This window comes from Artemia sp. Qi Xiang Cuo, chromosome 11, assembly GCF_049724085.1.
Source record: "Artemia sp. Qi Xiang Cuo chromosome 11, ASM4972408v1, whole genome shotgun sequence".
NCBI lineage: Eukaryota > Metazoa > Arthropoda > Branchiopoda > Anostraca > Artemiidae > Artemia > Artemia sp. Qi Xiang Cuo.
Window position 1 is genome coordinate 3,963,899 of NC_142804.1, and position 22,298 is coordinate 3,986,196.

Genomic DNA, 22,298 nt, shown 5'->3' on the forward strand with positions numbered 1-22,298 from the left:
CAAATTTATTCATTTTTTCAGTTCTTTCACTTCGACTGCTGACTCAAGACTGACCATGATTCGTTAGCCCTAACCAGAAAAGAAAGAAAACATTTTCGATTTCGAAACAATTTTATTGAATAATTACAACAACATCAATAATACTATGCATGTACAATTAACGATACTGTTTATTGTCTTCAGTATCTTTCACTAATGCACTTAAAGAACATTGAAGTCTAATCGCATGGGCTATATTAATCTTAGCGGTAAAACATAATTGATCCTCCATTTTAAATTTGCTCAAGGATATCACATATCTTACATATACTGAATCCAATTCCAGACAAAGCCGTGATCCTTTCGTGATTTCCACCGCAATGTTTGGTGCTCTTGTACTATTGCCATCAACTCCACTATCAACTTCTAATAGTGTAAACATTCCACTCGCCATCAACACAAATATATATCCAAATGAGTAAAGTCAAACTGTTCTTCTCACTCCTTTGAATTCTATTCACAGACTAATAAAACGAATGACAAAAATCCTTTCTTTATATTCACTCCGCCGCTACTATGTAAACAAAGCCCTCTGATTGGCTGAGAAGGAAACACGTGATCTAACTGTTTCCGGGAATGTCATAACATTTGGCTCGAGCAACAACAACAAATACTATTTCTGGACACCATGGCATTCACGATCGATTACGCAATCAATTTCTCGGATATTCACTTCCCCCTCGAGTCCTAGATCAATAACATTGTTTCCCGTTAGAATTCAATGCGCATGTGCAACCTTCGTTCCGGAGTTATTATACATAGAAACATCAAATAAATCGACCTTGGAAAAAGAGGTCAATGACCGATTACGCAATCTTTCTCCCTAGGGAGGCCATGCCCATATTTGGTGCCCCGTCAGCATTAAAAATGCTGACAGGACCACGTGGTCCTGTTCGGAGTTATAGGGTCACTTCTACTAGCATTGTCGTAGAAACTTCAAAAAGGGCTCATTCCATTGGAAATTCAGAGGGATAGTGCCCTTATTAATAGTCAAAAGCCATCGGAGGGTGAATCCCCCCCCCTCCACCCCAACCCCTCCCCCCCCCCCCCGCGCCCATCATTTCCCCAAACACTTCTAACCAACATTTTGATATAGCCATTTTGTTGGGCGTAGTTGAAGGGTCCGAAAATTATGTCTTTGAGTATGACGAACCCCCTACAGCCCTCAGGGCTAAGGTTGTAAGTTATGCCCTGGGGCATATAAGGTTATTATAGAAAGCATGGTAATATAAACTTCGAAGGGGGCTCATTGGATTGGTAATCAGACGCTCTAGTGCTCTTTTTAAAAGTCAAAGTACCAAAAATTTTCAAAGTACCATTGTAAACCTCGTACGTAATGCCTTGCCTAAATATCCAACGAAGTGAGAGATAGAGTTTTTCAAAGTGTGTCGAATGGTGCAGTCCGAAAAAACGCTTAAGCTTTAAGCTTCGTGTAATACACAAAATATACTCGTCCATTTATATACAGAAAAAATATACTTGTTTATTTACTGGTAAAATATTTTTTTTTTTTTTTTGCATGGTAAAATATATATGGTCTAAGTTTTAGGTGTAAAAGAGTAATTCTTATAAATTTCTTAGTAACTTTCATTTAAAGAGTTTTTTTAGCACACTAAGAATTTGAGCAGACACACATATCAGACCGTATCCCTGTGGGAACGGAGAAAGGGTATCCGAATCTTTCTAAGAAATTAGAAAGGACATTCACAAAATGTATAATACACTTGTAATAAAAGAATATGGTAAGACTATTATCTAACAGTACTTGGGTTTTGTACCTTATTTCAAGAAATAAGCTAGAGCAAATTTGGAACTTTTAAGGGAAATTTACCCAAATAACCATGAACGTCTATAAAGAAAATGGGAAAGATTAAGTTTTTACCTCCCTCTTAGGAAGGTTAAATTTGAAAAACTGCCATGTTTGTAATACTCATCAGAAGAATGAGCCTCTTTTTAGACCCTTTACGCCTGTCAAATCTTGGGAAAATGTTTACAGCGTTTCCTCGTGGGATATTTTCCATGGGTAATCATGGAAATATAAATCTAATTTTCCTATTTTTCCTAGTAAATCTAGCGTTTAATTGATTTCTTCGATTCCCCTCAAGCTGGGACAGAATAAACCTTGCTTATGACCTCGAAGCGCTTGCGTTTCCCTTTCATCTTTAGTCAATAACTTCCTGGGAACGGAAAAAGGAACTTAGTTTAACAAGAAAAGGTGGTACCCTCAATTCAAAATGTATAAAGTGCACCAAATTCATGAGAATCTTAGAAACAATTTGCCTCCACTTAACTCAACTGTCTCGTCGGCGTGGAATTCACTCAAATCTGCTTTGCCTGATTCATGTCTTGCCCAGGAAAGTGAAAATTTAAATTTCGCAAAAGTTCCGAAAAAGGAAAATTATGAAATGGGGACATTTGAAAAAGATATCGAAGGTATGACAATTTCTATTTTAAAATAAGGTCACGGTTTTTAGACAGACAGAGATATGCTCTTTCAGACATCACTGATACTAATGGGAGGGAGAAGAGCCCTATGGCTGGAACGAAAAATCCAAATTTTCAGGTAATAATATTTTTATGGTACACGTTCATAAACTTTGGGCAGCAGGTACATACAATGTTCCAATTTTACTGGAAATGGGTTAAGGGCTATAAATTTCTCTACTAGGGACCAGGGTTAAAGACGAACCATATTTCTACTCTATACAGGCAAACGTCATTTACCGTATACAGGTCATGGCCCTCTTTCATAAGATGTCATGGCTCTACCCTAAATGGTTTCCTTGGCCGCAGTATATAAGATGGGATGGGGGAGGGATAACTGCCGTACAATACTTTTTTAGGGGTTATTTAGTTTTTTGTTGTTCAAATCAATAAAATATCGTCAAATAGCTGTAAAATGTGTGCCTTTCCAACGGGAACATCGTTAAAAAAGGCCAGTTGGTCTCACAATGGATTTCGAAACATGGTATTCATTTCTGTGACTTTAAAATGCATTTGGAGTTCTTAAGGACAATTTTGTGCCAATGCTCAAACCTTGCCCCTTTAAAATCTTCAAACATTTACCCTCCAATCAATAGACCCACAAGTCATTTCTTAAGAAGAAAGACAAGCATAAACTAGTGAAGAAAAATAAAAAAAAGGATACCATTGTATCTCCCTGCATAATAGGTAGCGGTTGGATTATTAATTGTAAATTTTACTCAGCTAAGATCAAATCAGATTATAATTGTTTTTTCCAATATGCACAGGTCTTAACAGACCTGTAATTTTAGATAATAATTTCGTTTTAATTCTTCTTTTGAATTCATTATGTAAATTGATTATGGAGCTTTTATTTTAGAAAAAAAAAACTCAAGAATAATAACAAACCAAGGAATCTTGTCCATCTAACATGCATCGATCCGATCTCTGTCTACCCCCTTCTTTCTCAATCCATATGCGTCTATGTTTTGACTTTTAGTCAGAGAAGTGGAAGCAATTTGTCAACAAATGAATATATACATATTTCTGCCATCTAAACACAGAATAATTACCATAATACCTAAATTAGTGCATTGATCTTTGTGAGCACCAAATTTGTGTAGATCATTAACAAGAAATTTTGAGGCAGGTGCTTGAATTTGATATTAAGTAATATCATCCCATCTACTTTGCCTTATTGTTGTTTTTTTTTTTAACACAAAAACTAGCAATATACATCTCCAATTTTAAAAACTTGTAAATTTCTGAGCTACTGAAGTTAGCAAACGAATGCCCAACTTTAGATAAAAACGAAACTTACCCAGACATCAAAGACCTGACTTCAGTTATACCACCCACCTAGGCTACTCCAGAAACCTTAGAATTTAAGCCATTTAAGGATGAATTAAATATACAATTTCTTTTTAATTAAACACTAGATATAGAACTTTCTTTTCAAATGAATCCCCTAAATAGCTCTCTTCAGTGTTCCGGTGTCCCGCAAGCAGCGGAGGAAAAAACAGAGGACACATCAGTGCTACTCATTCAAAGAACGTACTTTCCTTGATGTTTAAGCTAGGGGACTGAAATTTTCCCGGAAAAGGTTGTCGACCATGGTAATTCCAATGGTGTGGTTTTCGATTCAATCTGACACCATTTTAAGGGTTTCAAGCCAGGCCGTATTTGGGGAGGGGGTTAAAAGGTTTGACCCCCTCCCCCCAAATATTTGCTGATTCGTAAAGCACATGACAATAATGATCATAAGCAAATTTTTGATGCGTTTTTGTACCCCCCCTCAAATAAATACTTTTGTATCCCCATCCCAAAAACAAAACCCGAATACGGCCCTGGTTTCAAGCTATTTTTCGAAACCCTCATAACTTTGTTTTTGAAATGACACTTTACTATTAAGGCTACTCAAGTTAATAGTAACCATTCCCAAATGAATTAAAAATGGGCAATTTTTCAGGTTTAAATCGTTGGCGCCCCTAGGCCCTTGCATTTTGGGCGCCCTAAGGCCCAAGCAAGAGACAGATGATACCGAGCTCTCAGCTGCCATTTTTGGGAGACAACTGACAGATTATAAGTAGCTACGGAATTCCTGTCTTGTTTTAAAATCACTTTTCTATGAATAGTCAGTGCAGCAGCGAAGTGCACCTGGCACTTTGACAATAAATACATCAGTACAGTTTTTGTTAAGAAAAAAATCACTCAGTGTTTCTTTTTTGCGCCTCTCGGCATTATGCATCCCTAAAACTGGGTTTAGTGGGCCTATGAGTAAGTCCTGACCTGGTCATATCATATTTCAAATTAAAATGAATTAGTATGAACGAACGAATTGAACGCAAAAAGTAGACGTAAAAGTGATTAACCACCTAAAAACATGAATCTGACAAATTCTACTGTGGATGACGAACTGCTACTATTACTACTACTAATAACAACTCACCGCAGCACCAAGCCGCCTAAGGCCAATAAAGCTACGCACGCTCCTCCTCCATCCTAATCTATTCAAAGTATCCCTCTTTACACCCTCCCAGGAAAGTCCCATTTCCTTTCAATCTTTCTTTATAAAATTATCCCACCCCAACCGCCGACGATCTTCTTTCCGTTTAGCCCTAGACGGTTGGCCAAAAAGTACAATCTTCGGCAATCTGTCATCCTTCATCCACAGAATGTGCCCTAGCCATCTCAACCTTTCTCTCATTACAGCCCTATAAAGCGGGATTCAGGGGCGCCGTTTGGGGGGGGGCAGGAGGGGGGGCCAGTGCCCACCCTAATTTTTCTGGGGGGCCCAAGCTTCCTCCCAAAAAGGCCTTTTTTTTCTTTTACAATATATACAGGAACAAAATTACAATTAGCAATTAGTCAAAATTATGAAACTGCTACATTTATATGTAGATTAACTTAGATAATAGGGAGATTAATAGTGCAGCTGGGTCGTGACCAGGGTTGCCAACTGGACATATTTTATGTCCAAAGGACATATTTCTATGTGCCTGGACATAATGACATAATAGGGCAAAAAATGGACACATTTTAGACATTTGGGACATAAAGTAGACACATTTTCCAAAATTATTACGTAAAACAAATTACTTTCATAAGAAAAATGTCATTCATCACCAAATGAGTGCTAAGACTCATATCTACTTATTTTTTAAGCTCTGTATTTATTTTCCAGGGTTGCTTGCTCTTCCCTGAAGCAAACTTTCTGAAAAGGCCTTGAAAATTCTTTCACCTATATATGGTATTATTGCCCTGATTTTTACTCGGCACGGTCAAGATAAAGGACAAGCTGTCGCCTTTTTCATATAAACTTACTTCCGGCTTCCGAACGTCACACAAAAATCGCAATGAAAAGTTAACAAAATGAAACCTTTCGATTGTTGATGGTCTGAAATCAAAACTAAATCCAAGTTGTCAAACACCCAGGGTACATTCCTTCAGTTTGAAAATTTTCATCACGGGAAAGGAGCTGAGGGAAACTTAAGTAAGTAAAATTTAATGTTAGGTGATATAGCTCAATTATATATATATATATATATATATATATATATATATATATATATATATATATATATATATATATATATATATATATATATATATATATATATATATATATATATATATATATATATATATATATATATATATATTATATATATATATATATATATATATTATATATATATATATATATATATATATATATATATATATATATATATATATATATATATATATATATATATATATATATATATATATATATATATATATATATATATATATATATATATATATATATATATATATATATATATATATATATATATATATATATATATATATATATATAAAAAAAATATATATATATATATATATATATATATATATATATATATATATATATATATATATATATATATATATATATATATATATATAAATATATATAAATATATATATATATATATATATATATATATATATCGATGCCTTTTTTATGTTCTTTCCAAATATAATAATCATTTTAGTCGGAAATGAATTTTACCCCCACCCCTATATATACTAATTCAGGGCATATATTTGCACATTAGGGGGTGGGGGGTGGTGGTTAAATTTAAACTTACCTCCCATTTACATCAGAAATACAATTTACACCCCCTCCGTTAATGTGCAAATATATACCCTGAATTAGAATAGGGGTGGGGGTAAAATTCATATCCGGCAAAAATGATTCTTCTATTTGGAAAGAGCAAAAAAAAAAGAATCGAGTGATATGTTTACGTTATTCGTATGTCAATAATATGAACTGCGAAAAAATTACCAACGGGTTTCCATGTCTGGTTTCCTTATAGAGTATATAGCGGTGGGTACCGCATAATGCATAAGTACCTATATATAAATATAGTAGTAAATATATATAGTATACATAAATACTATATATATTTACTTAGTTTATAATACTATAAAGTAATATATATAGTATAAGCCTAAAATTGGGGCTTTTGAAGAGGACATATGTTAGTAAGACAGTTCCTATTTTTATAATATGCAAAAATTGTAGTTATCAAACTTTGAAATCGATTTCGCTATACTTACCTCCCAGCCCCTCTAATATGCAGACGTATAGATAGACGAATTGTAATATTCCCATATGTTTCCCCGTTTCTTGCTTTCGTCAGCATTTATTTGATTTACGGTTGTACTAGTTGAAAAAAGAGTGTTGCATTGCAAAATGCATAGAAAATAATTAATGGTGTTCTGGTGTTCAAGTGCGACTGAGAGCGAAAGTGCCAAAAAAATTATACATTCATTGCCATGCGCATAGACTAAATTTGGTCATTGCAAACTGCGTTGAAGGTGTTGGGACTGTTGGCTCATTTTTTTCGTTAGTCCAAAATCTGTACACTTTCATTTCCAGCAGCAACACCAGATATCAGCTTTTTGTCAAGTCCCAAAAGGCTACTCAACTGCCAATCCTGGAATTTAAAAAGGAGTGCTGCTACAAGATGGTCATAAGATAAGACTCCGATATCAATTTGTTCTGGCTGTACTGTCTGCACTCAGAGAGGGAGCTGATAGTGAAGCTCGAGCAGAAGCAGCTGGGATCCAGAGAAAAATGGAATCTTCCACAGTTATATTCCAGTTTCTCTATATGGAAGTGATTCTGAGGACGACAAACTCCCTTTCTGAGCAGCTTCAGGCAGTTGATCTGGTAAAATCTAGGTCCCGCACCTTGATTCAAGCAACAAGGAAGGAAATAGCTGAACTGTGCTCTGATACTTCATTTGCAACGCTTTTGGAGAAGGCAAAAGAGTTTGCTGTAGGTCTTAAAATTGAATTACCTGACGTGAATGGACCCGCGACCGGATCCTCCTCTGTAGGTCAGAAGGAACGACCTAGAAGAACCCAAAAATTATCAAACACCTGAAAGAATTCATGACCACTCCGAGGTTAGGAAAAAACTTTGTTGAATCTGACAATAGAGCTCCAACTCTAGCGGAAGAACTGAAAAGAGAATACCTGGAGAATGTAGATCGTCTGATTGCGGAATTTGACGGACGGTTTACATATAACCTTCCAGTGCTCAGTACACTCGAAGCTCTGGACCCCAGCTCTACCTAGTTCATGGGTGCAGGGCTCCTCAAGCAATTCTCTGAACTTTATTCTAAAATGGACATTGATCAGGTTCTTCTTGAGGCCCAAGCTGGTACTGCCAAGCGGTTTTTGCTCGAGCGGGAGGCAAAGCCAAAGAACTTCATGGAAGTCATCGATAATATCGAGACACTTCCAGTAGCCTATTCAGAAATTATCAAAGTTCTTCATATTGCTACCACACTTCCTGTCGCGACAGCCATCAATGAATGCTAGTTTTCTGGACTGGAAATAGTGAAGAACTATCTGCGCTCGACCAAAGGAGACGATCGTCTTAGTCACCTGCTTTTGATCTTTGCAGAGAAGGATTTAGCTAAAAACTTGGATTTCAACCAGCTTGTTGAAGACTTTACGAAGATGAAACCACGATGGTTCCCCTTGTTGCCTTGAGTGTTCACTGATCTTTTTCAAAATATTTTGTTGTATTTTTTGATTTTGTAAATATACTTGATCAAGTAAAGTTTTGTATTGTTATAGCTAGAAAGTGACTCCGACTTGGACTTAAGTCTTTATTGCAAACATTGAGCTGAAGAATTCGGCTACAAAATATACTTTAGTCAAGGTGTGAGTTTTTACTGAGTTTCGCCATTTGTAAAGTTACAGGATCGGAAAAGTGGAAGACTCTCAAACAGCTGTTTTTTTAAGATCACACATTCCGTTTCCGCTTTCTTCAGATATCTGGCCTTTTCCGAACCTATGGCATAAGAGCGAAAGAAGGAAAGGCTAAGCAATTGAGATAATTTCCTTAATTTTTACGGTAACTCCCACGGAAGGCAGTTTTTTTTTCGGATAAAGCTAGAGGCAATTTTTTTTTATACAAGCCTGCTTCGGGGCCCATGTCGATTGCTTGCCCACCCTAAGGTTTGGCTGAAATGGCGCCTCTGGCGGGATTTAACCATCCTTTTCGTAAAGCCTACTGTTTGAAATACGGTCAGTCAGCCGGGTGCCCAGAAGATTCCATAGGCAATTTCTTTGGAAAACATGTAGCAAATCGTCATCCACTTTTCGGAGTGACCACGCTTCAGAGCCATATTTGACCCCTGTCATCACTGTAGCTTCCAATATTCTAATTGTCATAAATTAGAGGTGGCCTAATCCCCTTCCCACTCCACAATCTTCTAAGGTTGTGTGTGTCATTTTGTTATAACTAACAAGTCATATATTTCAAACAGTATGTTTTATTTATCAAAAAATCAACAACAAAAAGAGGACCCTCGCGATATTAATCAAGATTATAAGAAAGAAAAACAGAATTGTAAATACTTACAGTTGATACTTTAAATAAATAATTTTTATCTTAAATAAAACATTTTCTTTAAATTCCATTTCATTCAAATATGTGCGTAATTGCTACCTGAGGATAACCTCAAAATGAAGCTGGTAAGCAATCAGTTTAATTTGTTGAAGTATGTTTGAATTGATGAATGAAAAATGATTTATCAATCGAATTTCCATGGATTTGAAAGGAGTGTGTTTAATTGATGAAAATGTAAATCAAATCTACTGCATATCAAACTAATGAAACTTGATTCTCTTAAATAATATTAAATAATATTAATTATATTTATTTTCATCCATTATATTATTATTATATTAATTATATCGATTTCCCGTTCCTTGAAAATAGTATACATTCAAATATCACATACTCAGCTTTTTATTCCAAAATATTTAGATATGCAAGAATTTGCAGTAATTATACGGATTTTAAAAATATATATCCAATGGTTAGCGATAAACTGATCTTACGAGATTTTTCTGCCAATAAAATAACTTGGCAATTTAAAAAATTTAGTTTCAACTTTCAGGCAAATATAAAAAATTTTTCAAGAAATAGTGAAGAATATTTAATATAATTTTCCTCGTTTTCTCTTCTATAATTGGTTTAAGAAACTAATAAATCAGTTTGTTTTACAGCCAATCTCTGGCTCGTGAAACGTGGGGCTGTTCTAAGCTTATTTTAGGCTACATTTGCCTGCTGGATTCTAATGTGACATGATCTAAAATCATTTGGTTTGTACTTTTTGATGGTATTACCAACAGACATACATTTCACAAGCAGCACCTATCACAGGGATACCATAAATATCTTATGATAAACGCGACACTTTTCTAGGTAAGGAATTTAAGGCGCCGAAACCCATATAGGCAAGTGCATATTCCTCTAAGGAACCCTGATGGGGGGAAATCCCATGGGAATATTTAATTAGATTTGGGTTTCTTTTGCTTGTAATTTTACGACCGATTACAATTATTAATAATAATTTTCCATGAATTTGGACACTTCTATTTGGTTGATTGTTGGATTATACTGCTTTGTCCTAGGTGATTGGATCGGGGAGTAATACCAAGACCTTGTTCAAGTGCTTATTTATCTCAATTGCTAAACTAGGAAAACAGTTCTTTTCTTGTTCTTTTTTTCTTTTTCTCTTCAGTATTTTGTAACAAATAATTACCTTTAACACCTTACATAGTTATTATGTAATATATGTATAATTAACAATATATTTAACATGAATAATGCATACATATGTAATATAAATAAATATGACTAAACAAATTTAATATAAATAGAATAAACAATAACAGTAAAATAAAATTAATATTATATAATTATTAATTATTTTAACTAAATAATATTGATTAATTAATTATAATAAAGAATACTAATTTCTGGCAGTAGAAGTTTTCCTTTCCTGTAGTCTTGATCAGCTGTGTGACTTTTTTCTTAATTTGTTGAGGCTTTGGAAAACAAAATCCACTTTTCACGGCATGTATTATTTTTTAACAACGCCCCAATGACACACTAGTTTAAAAAAGTAGGAGATCAAGGTTGTATCCGGGGGGGTTTGGGGGTTTGTGAAAACTTCACAAAATTCACATAAGCACATTTTTTATGTACTTTTAAGCTTTCTGTACCTTCCTTCGAAAAAATATCCCCTCCCCCCTTTAACAAAAATACTGGATACGGTCCTGTGCAGACGATAATATTCTGGTTTTTTGTCTGCGGTAATTTCGGTTCATTTTGAGTTTGCCTTTATTACTCATTGAAGGCTTTTTTCTGTTCGTTTCACATGTCATTGATTCATCTATAGTACCATCTATTATTTTTAAATTTTATTTCATTCTTCATCTTAAGCTCTGTTTCGTTCTAGCTTTCATTTATTCGTTTAATGTAATGTGCAAGGTATATAAATACTATAAGAATAATAAATATTACAATGTTGTAAATTGTAACAAACCGGTGTTTCCAAAATTTGAATTGCTGTCGAGCACGAGTTCTAAACGTTACCGCTGTGCCTCCTATAGGAGAACATATTTATATAAAAAATAAAGCTTTGTTTTGTTTTAGTTAAAAAATTGTTATTTTTGCTTATTTTATGCACACTAACTTTAGACAGCTATTTAAGGAAAATATGAATAATTGAAAATTATTTTCATCTAAAACTTCCATTAAAGGAGGTAGACTTTGTTTCAATAAAGTTTACATAAAGACACAGTTTGAAAGATTTTACGTATTTTTTCAATTTTTAAATTAAATTTTTTCTTACAAGGAAAAATATAACAACTAAATTACCAATAACCGCCCCAAAAAGAAACAAAAAAGCACTTGTGACGGGGCGGCTACTTACATATTTTCTAAACAAAAAGGAAGATAATAAAGGAAAAAGAAACAAAGAAGAAAAATAACATAGCTATAATATAATAACAAAATAAATTGAATGAATAAAAATAAATAAATTACGTAACCAAAGTAAAAAATATAGACAATGTCTCATCCACCATTCTACCATAATAATAATAATAATATTACTACTACTAACAACTCACCGCAGCACCAAGCCGCCTGAGGCCAACACAGCTACGCACGCTCCTCCTCAATCTCAATCTATTTAAAGCCTCCCTTTTCACACCCGCTTACGAAGTTCCCATTTCTCTTAAATCTTTCTTTATGACATCCTCCCACCCCAGACGGGGACGTCCTGCTTTCCTTTTATCCCTAGATGGTTGGCCGAAAAGAACAATGTTCTGCAATATGTTATCCTTCATCTGCACAAGATGCTCTAGCCACCCCATCATTTCTTTCGTTATAGCCCTAGAGAGCAGTATTGAACCACATTTTTCGTATAGCCTATTGTTTGAAATACGGTCAGTCAGCCGGGTACCCAGAACATTCCTTAAGCAATTTCTCTGGATAATAATAATAGGAACAATATAATAATAAATAAACAAATAAAATAAAACTACGAACCTTTTCCTAATAAATTAAACAGATAGTTTAATTAATAATAATAATAATAAATAAACAAATAAAATAAAACTACGAACCTTTTCCTAATAAATTAAACAGATAGTTTAATTAATAAAAACTGATTAGTATGAAAGATAAGGTTAAAGACAAAATTGTGAAAATTTTATACAATTAGGAGAAAGTCGACATAATACTTGATTCTGGAGTATCTGGTGCGTTTATAATTCTGGACTATTTGACATAATTCTAACCTAAGACTGAATTTAAAGACAATAATCATGATAATATTTTCGTACTCAAAACAAACTTGAACCAAGATTTAATTACGGCAAATCTGGTCTGTTCACAGAATTAATTTAACAGAAGTTAAGAAAACTTTGACCAAGTAAACACAAATTTGACCTACTAATCAACTCTGGTGTATTTGATGTACTTGACCGAATTCCAATTTAAGAATCAATTCAAAAAACCTATGATAAATTCGTCGTATGAAAAATTCGAATGAAAATAACAAATTTGTTCTAATATTTAATTCTGGTGTAGCTGACTAAAAAAAACTGTGTGCTTAATTCAAAGAGTATTTGATTTAAAACATAACTCAAAGACAATGTTGATAAATCTGCCATAATTAAGAAAAATTTTCATGACAATTAATTTGTGTGCATCTCGTGTATTTGATAAAACTCTAGTTTGAGACTTATTTCAAACATAATTATGAAAAGTTCGAGGTAACTAATAACAAATTTGTCCTAATACATAATTCTGGTGTAATTGACTAAAACAAAATTGTGTGCTTAATTCAAAGAATATTAAGACATATTTGGCGTGCTCAAAATAAATATAACTTCATACTTAATTTTGGTGTATCTGGTGAATTTAACCAAGATCTGATTATAATATTTCTCAAAGACAATGTTGATAAATCTGCCATAATTAAGAAAAATTTTCATGACAATTAATTTATGTGTATCTCGTGTATTTGATAAAACTCTAGTTTGAGACTTACTTCAAGCATAACTAGGAAAATTTCGAGATAGCTAATAACAAATTTGTTCTAATAACTAATAACAAATTAACAAATATAGTAATTCCGGAAATATAGAAACGAAGACAAAACTTCCAGACTATTGTTTTTAGTTGCATTAATCTTGTTTTTAGGAGTAAAACGAAGTGAAAGTGATGGAGGATTTTCCTCTGACAGTGAAGATGGCCATATGGGAGAGCATAGAAAATCTAAGCACAAGATTAGCGAATGGGAGGCTGGCTGGAACGTCACTAATGCTATACAAGGCATGTTTGTAGTTTCTCTTCCTTACGCTGTTTTGCACGGTGGCTACTGGGCGATCATCGCCATGGCCGGGATAGCATATATATGTTTTTATACTGGCCAGATACTTGTTGACTGCCTGTACGAGGTAAACCTTCTATTAGATATATTTATATTTGGGTGGTACTACCCTATTTTATAGTTTTGCCTTTTAGGCATCAACCAGATTTCGATGGACAATAGCTCTGTTCCCTTGTACCCATGAAAAAAAAGAAAAAATAAATATGCTATTACAACCTAACTGCGTCAGCAATTTTTAAATGCTGTTTATTCGAGATATAGAGATAAAAATCAATAATGGGCTCTCTAATGGGATGAATTTATGCATGATTTTATTATGTACAATTCCCTCATTGGGCAGTGTTCGTGTTTCTTATGCAATGAGAATACTCTTATAGGCAGCCGTGTTTTTTCTTTTGAATGGATAATCAATATAAACTATAGAGTGTTTTATATTTTCAATCAGCCAGGAGAATGAACCTACCGTGTTATCGGCTTCGAGATGGGGAGTTGTATGTATGGAGATTTGATGAGTGAAAAACTATTCAATTAATATAAACCCTGAATAAAAAGTAGAAAAAGTAGTAAAAAAGAAATTGAAACAACCCACAAAAAACTAATCCCGACGTCGCCTTTCTCCAATTGCTTTGCTCCCTACTGCTATGCACATTCTCATGGTTCTAAATTTTTTGTTTGTTTAGTTGTTTTTACTTTCAGACTTTTAAAGCATGTGCAGATTAATGTTTCCAAAATTATTTTTACATAAATTGTCATGTTTCTTGCTCGATTATCCGAGCTTATTTTTAAGTTTACACGTAGCCTTAAAGTCCACATACAAACATAGTACAGTCAATCTAAATTAATTTTAGGGATTGCCTCAAACAGATGGCAACAGTTTTGATTTTGATGTCATTCGAACTAGAAAATAATTCTCTACAACACATAACAATTTTTAGTCGAGGCGAAATTGACATTTTTTCGTTTTTCCTTCTAAAATAACGACTTAAACAGAAATTAACTTACACTTTTGAAAAGTCGGTGATAGGAAAATCTGGTACATAGGTCGCGAATATGGACTCAGTTCTTTGTTTTGACCATCCTTGAGTCGCTTGCCCCCCCCCCCCACACACACACACTCGAGATAAGGCACGCCCTAATATACGTTGGATATTACACGAAGTCAGATCCATGCAGAGAAAATTTACACTTCTTACGCTAAAATGCTAGGAAAAAGTCGTGTCCTAGCATCTTGTATATTTTGTCCCCCCCCACGCACACCCAATCAAATAATTGGTTTTGTACACATATACAAATTGTCCGACATCTGCAATGTTCTTCAACGCTCTTGGTGGGAAATTATTAAGTAGATGTGGCGATGCACAAGAATAACATGACCCATTTTGCTGACATTCGAGTTTAAAAGAACGTGTAAGCATTACGCCAGCTGATCAATTTTGGCTTCCAGTCAACTTTCAGTTACATTCAAGATCCAGTCCAGATCCTAAGCAAGTGAAACTCGGTTTTACGTCGGGGAGGTTGGGGTTGAACCGGATATAAGTTGAACTGAACAGTCTCAGTAACTCGCTTGTTGAAAAACTCTACAAAAATTAGTGAGAGCGCCATCTAACCTTTATGTCTCAAGGAAGAATTCCTAGTTTGGTTGATTTATCCTTTCAAAAGTTAAACAGCAAAAACTGTTTAAGGTATGTCAATTTTAAGGTTTGAGAAAAATGCTGCCGTTTATTAAATTAATTAAAAAAACTTTTTCCACAAAATAAGTTTTTCAAAGAAAAGTAACGAACTCCATTAAACAAAAAATGAGCAAAACTAAAATCAAATAATCTACCAAGTGTGAAACTACCACAAATGAGCATTGATAAATAAATGAAACCCAAAACTAACAGAAATTACAATAATTAACTGAGTCAAACTCAAAACGAGTAGAAATTAAAATAAGTTGGGCGCAAAACCCCAGTGCCTTCCCAAGGCCAGAACAAAATTTGCACTTTACTGAAAAATATAAATGTTTTTACTTTTATAACTTTAATTAATCAAATAATATTAACATTTTGATTACTAAATATCATTATATGTATATTAAACTGCCAATGCACTTTCATTTGTATTCATCGTTCTTTACGTTCTTTACTGCCTATGATAGTTGGATAAAACTGACCCTATACTCGGTACTTTGGTGGTGTATACAGAGCCCCATGTTCTTGTGGGAGGTTTTAATTAGTAGGGCCCGTCAACAGCTTGGGAGACGAATTCATCAACACAAGATTTCAATAGATAAGTCCCTGAGATGTGAAAACAAAAATTATGACTTTGATTCTGCATTGGCCCTCCACATTTTGAAAATCCAAATCATTTAGTTCTTTTTGATTTCACAGAGCACATGCCTTACCGCAAGCTTTCAGGGAGACAATTAAAATAAAATAAAAAATTATAAATAAAGACCTTGCTTTAAACAGAGATACTGGAGATATTGCTAGAAACTGATTTTACAATAGCCTAACATTAAAAGATTCAAATATCATTTTTACTCAGTTTAGATTAAGAGCATTTTATTAAGTTTAAATTACTCAGGTTAATAAAAATCATGTCAGTTGGCAGGCTGAGTCAATCGCTAAGCAGAGAATTCTTGCCCAATCTAACTGGTGAATAGTCTTTTATTTATTCTGGCTTAGTTCCTTATTTGTTTGATAGAGTGCTTCTTCTGGTCTTTTTGGTTTTACTTCAAAAAGTTAGATTTTCTTCTTCTTTTTATGAGCACTGAAGGCGACTTGGCGGAGTTCGTTGCCGAAATATCTACGTTTGTCCTTTTCCCTTCTTTTCTGTCCACTGCTTGATTTTACTCTCGTTTTCTCGGCCGTTTAATTATATTATTTATATATTTTCTACATTTTTGCTCTTGTTCGTCTTACGTCTGAAACTTTTCTGCATAAATCACCCTGGAAAATCCCCCTTCCACAATTTCATCCTCACTCATAATTCACCCCAGAAAATTTCCGGCCGACAATTTCGCCTGATAAATAAAAAGAACAAATAAACAGAAAATAAAAAGAATTTTATATTTTCCCGTGTAAAACTTCCCCTGGAAAGTTCACCCTCGGAAATTTCCATCCACATGGAAAAATCTCCCCATGGAACCCCCCCCCCCCCGAAAAGTTATGCCCAAGGACTTAACTTCAACTCTTTCCCTGACGGCCTTGGGGGAGTGTCATCCTCAAAGACATAATTTCCAGACCTTTCAACTACGGTGAACAGAATGGCTATCTCAAATTCTTAATTGGATGCGTTTGGGGAAATGTTGGGCGTGAGAGGGGCGTTTGTTGACCTCCAATCCCTTCTGACTATTAAAAAGGGCACTATCCATTTCAATTTCCAATTGAATGAGCCCTTTTTGAAGTTTCTACGACAACGCTTTCTATAAAAACCTTATATGCCCCCAGGCTATAACTTACAACCCTTGCCCTGAGGGCTTTTGGGGGAGTGTCATCCTCAAAGACATAATTTCCGGACCTTCAACTAAGTCGAAAAAAATGGCTATTTCGAAATCTGGATTGGATGTGCTTGGGAAAATGGTGGGCGTGGAAGGGGTGTTAGTTGCTTTCCAATCACTTTCGACTATTAAAAAGGGCACAAGCCCTTCTAATTTCCAATCGAATGAGCCCTTTTCGAAGTGTCTGCGACAACTCCTTCGATACGAAGTGCCCTGATCTAAAAAAAAATAATAAAATAATACATTGTGCCAACATCGTTCTTTACTTAGGTAGCGCTATTGCGCTGCCTATACTGTACCTTTTGAGTAAGGGTGTTTCTTCTCTTTTCCGAAAACCTGTCAAATTCTCTTAGCCTCGTAGCTTTTCATGGGTAGCATTAATTCAATGAATTTTATATATTTAAAATCAGCATAAAAATTGAATTCTTTTTTAGAGTTTGTTTTGGAGTAAAAATTATCATTCCGTTACTTAGAGTTTTTGTCACTATTGGGCCGAGTCGCTCATTACTTACAGTTCGTTAACACGAACTGTTTGACAGTTTTTAAGCTAACAAAACTGAAATGCTTCTCAGCTAACACAAATCCCGCATCACAAATTTTTAAAACTTCCATTGTTCACTCAGACCTTCGACCCTCGCAAGTTACACACGCTGCTTTGGGCTCTCAGCCTTCTCAAGTAAATCCTGGCTGTAAATATCTCCTAAGAACGATTCCTTGTCACCTAAACATAGCCCGACGATATATTTTGGCTTATTACGATTTGGCAGTAAGGCCTTCGGCCCTCTAAACTAAAGAACGATGTTGGCACAATGTATTATTTATTTCTTTGTTTTGGACCAGGGTACTTCCTATCGAAGGAGTTGTCGTAGAAACTTCGAAAACGGCTCATTCGATTGAAAATTGGAAGGGCTTGTGCCCTTTTAATAGCCGAAAGTGATTGGAAGGCAACTAACACCCCTTCCACGCCCACCATTTCCCCAAACAAATCCAATCAAAATTTTGAGATAGCCATTTTGTTCAATGTAGTTGAAAGTTCTGGAAATTAGGCCTTTGAGGATGACAACTCCCCCCCCCCCCACAACCGTCTGGGAAAGGGTTGTAAGTTATGGCCTGGGGGCATATAAGGTTTTTCTAGAAAGTGTTGTCGTAGAAATTTCAAAAAGGGCTCATTTGATTGGAAATTAAAAGGGCTAGTGCCCTTTTTAATAGTCGAAAGTGATTGGAGGGCAACTAACCCCCTTGCGTGCCCACCAATTCCCCAAACTCATTCAATCAAAATTTTGACATAGCCATCTTGTTCAGAGTAGTTTAAAGTTCTGGAAATTAAGTCCTTAAGGATGACAACCCCCTTCCCCTACAGCCCTCACGATAAGGGTTGTAAGTTATGCCCTGGGGCATATAAGGTTTATAGAGAAATGGTTGTCGTAGAAAATTCAAAAAGGGCTCATTCGATTGGAAATTGAAAGGGTTAGTGCCTTTTTTGAAGTGACTGGAGAGCAAATACCCCCTCCCCCCCTCACGCCCACCATTTCCCCTAACACATCCAATCAAAATTTTGAGATAGTAATTTGTTCAACTTTGTTAAAAGTTCTGGAAATTAGGTCTTTAAGGATGACAACCCCCACAGTCCTCAGGGTAAGGGTTGTAAGTTATGCCCTTGGGGAATATAAGGCTCTTATAGAAAGTGTAGTTGTAGGAACTTCAAAAATAACTCATTCAATTGGAAGTTGTAAGGGCTAGTGCCCTTTTTATAGTCGAAAGTGATTGAAGGGCAACCAACCCCCCTCTCACGCCCATAAATTGCCTAAACACATCCAATCAATTTTTTTAGATATCCAGTTTGTTCAAAGTAGTTAAAAGTTCCGGAAATTAGGTCTTTAAGGATGAAAACCCCCGATAGCCCTCAGGGTAAGAGTTGTAAGTTATGCCCGTGGGGCATATAAGGTTTTTTATAGAAATGGTTGTTGTAGGAACTTCAAAAATAGCTCATTTGATTGGAAATTGAAAGGGCTAGTACTCTTTTTAACAGTCGAAAGTTATTGGAGGGCATCTAACCCTCCTCTCACACCCACCCTTTCCCCAAACACATCCAATCACAATTTTGAAATAGCCAGTTTGTTCAACCTAGTTTAAAGTTCTGGAAGTTAGGTCTTTGAGGATGACACACCCACCCACAACTCTCTGGGCAAGGGTTGTAAGCTAGCCCTGGGGGCATATAAGGTTTTTCTAGAAAATGTTGTCGTAAACACTTCAAAAAGGGCTCATTTGATTGGAAATTGAAAGAGCTAGTGCCCTTTTTAATAGTCGAAAGCGATTGGAGGGCAACTAACCCCCCTTTCACGCCCACCATTCCCCCAAAGACATTCAATAAAATTATGAGATATCCATTTTGTTCAACGTAGTTAAAAGGTCCGGAAATTATATCTTTGAGGATGACAAACCCCCCACAGCCCCCAGGGCAAAGATGTAAGTCGTGCCCTGGGGGTATATAAGGTTCTTATGAAGAGCGTTGTCGTAGAAACTTCAAAAAGGGCTCGTTCAATTGGGAATTTAAGGGTTAGTGCCCTTATTAATTGTCAAACGTGATAGGAGGGCTTCATCTCCCAAAACACTTCCATTCGAAATTTTTAGATAACCATTTTGTTCAACGTATTTGAAAGGTCTGGAAATTATGTCTTTGAGGATAAAAAATCCTCCCAGCCCTCAGGGAAGAGGGTTTTAAGTTAAGCCCTGGGGACATGTAAGGTTTTTATAAAAACCGTGGTCATATAAACATCGTCTGGGCTCATTGGATTGGTAATCAGACACTCTAGTGTTGTTTTAAGCGTTAAATTTATCGTAGGGCATCTTCCCCCCGCCCCCCCCCCCCCACACACACACACACACTTCTTATTGTCCCGAAATGCATCTAATAGAAATTCTGAGATCGCCATTCTATTCAAAATAGTCTAAATATCATATAACAAGGCTTTTGGGGCTTAAATAAACCCCAGAGATTAGGGGCAAAGGTTGTAAGTTATGTCCAGGGGTTATTTAAGGTTTTTTTTTGGAAAGGATGGTTGTTTAGCTTTAGAAGAGGCTCAGTCTTTTTCCCTGAAAAAGACTATGTAAATATAGAATGAACAGAAATTAATTTAAACCAAAGTAAAGAACTCCATTAAACCGAAAATGAACCAAAATAGAATCAAATAAGCTACCAAGGATACAACTACCACAAAGCCGTATCAATAAATAAATGAAACCCAAAAACAAACAGAAATTAAAATAAATAACAGAGTCAAACTCAAAACGAGCAGAAATTAATATTTGTAGGGTTCTAAACCCCTGTGCTTTCTAAAAGCCATAATGTAATTTTTACTTTACTGAAAAATTCTTTTAAATGTTTCCGCTTTTATAACTTTAAGAAATCAAAAAGTAATCAAGAGTTTAAGGAATAAATATCAGCATATGAATATTAAACTGACAATGCCCATTTTTTTCAGTAAATTCATTTGAGTTTTTTTTATTAAAAAAAAAATGATTATCTATAATTATGCAACTGTAAACCTTTGATGACGAGTCAGATCATTCTTTTACTGGGACAAAATACCTTGTTTGACTCGCAGGTAATTATTAGGTTAAAGTATATAGCAGAAATATTCCTAGGTTTCATTTTTTCTACAACTGTCTTAGTTGAAAAATGTCCTTAATTTTTGAACTCAATTTGGTTACGTTTGAAACTTAATCCTTCAAGCTGAATTTAATCTCATGATTTAGCTAACACAATTTTCCTTTTGCCAAGGTCACAAGTGAAGGGGAAGTAGTTCGTGTCAGAGACAGTTATATGGCCATTGCTGAAGTATGCTGGGGAGAAAAATGGGGAGGAAAAATTGTCAACTTGGCCCAACTGATTGAACTACTGATGACATGTATATTATACGTAGTTCTTTGTGGAGATCTGATGGTTGGCACCTTTCCAAAAGGTAAGTGTATTTCCCGAGTCTTTTATTTTTGTTTAGCTTCACACGCTTAATAAATCATATTCAGCGTAGTAGCGTTTCCTAAGTAAAGAGCAGAGGGGCTTCCATTTATTATTGTGTTGTTTTTTTTCTTCTCCAAGCTATTTCGTAAGAAAGGGATGGTCGTAGAAGCTTCAATGGAAACTAAATTGATTGCAAAGAGCTTTGCAATCAATTTATTGATTGCAAAACAATTTCAATTTAAAGAGTTGTGCAAAGAGCCCGCACAGCCATCTTTTTGCTAAACGCCCCTCCACCCCCAGGAAATTCGATCAAAATTTTCAAGGAACCATCTATGCCAAAATTGTCAAAAGGCTTAAAAAACAGGTCTATGCGTACCCCCCCTCAGCCCCAGGGGGCAGGGTTTGTAAATTGTAGAAGTTTTCCAGTTTTTACACATAGATTTTGTAATGGAAAAGAAGGGTGTGTTTGATCCTTGATGTCCAGTTTCATACATTATTGCATTACCCAAGAAAACATTATATATTTTTAGAGGGGGTAGGGGTGTTATGGGGTCCTGAAATGGGCTAAAAATCTTTTTCTTAGGTCTTAGAGATCCACCAGAGTAAATTGAAAGATGCTATATGGACCTGAATTTTTAAACTACTTACAATACGTCAGGAATGGCAAAAGGGGTCCAGTAAAGAAAATCAAGGGAGTAATGGATGGGGAGGGGTTGAAGTTGGTTTTAAATTTTGACACGATCTATTATTTTTTGTTCTTCTCCATACCCGGGCACTTCGTATCGAAGGGGTTGTCGTAGAAACTTCGAAAAGGGGTCATCCAATTGTAAATTGGAGTAGCTAGTGCCCTTTTTAATAGGCGAAAGTATTTGGGGGGCAACTAGCCCACCCCCCACGCCCATCATTCCCCCAAATACATCCACTCAAAAGTTTCAGATAGCCATTTTGTTAAGCGTATTTGATTTCCAGACAGAAAATATGTTTTTGAGTAGTACACTCCCCCAGATCCGTCAGGGTAAGGGTTTTAAGTTAGACCCTGGGGGCATATAAGGTTCTTATAGAAGGTGTTGTCGTAGAAACTTCA

General features: G+C 35.3%; 1 protein-coding gene across 1 annotated transcript in view; it reads left to right on the plus strand.

The window, feature by feature from the left end:
- The first annotated feature begins 2,273 nt into the window (after window positions 1-2,273).
- The window catches only part of LOC148946545 (vesicular inhibitory amino acid transporter-like), an 89,974-nt gene continuing 69,949 nt past the window's right edge, over window positions 2,274-22,298 (plus strand). Inside the window, exons 1-3 of the mRNA XM_089097434.1 lie at window positions 2,274-2,472; window positions 13,580-13,836; window positions 21,035-21,215. Of these exons, the coding sequence (XP_088953560.1) occupies window positions 2,274-2,472; window positions 13,580-13,836; window positions 21,035-21,215 (637 nt within the window). The remainder of the gene's footprint in view (window positions 2,473-13,579; window positions 13,837-21,034; window positions 21,216-22,298) is intronic.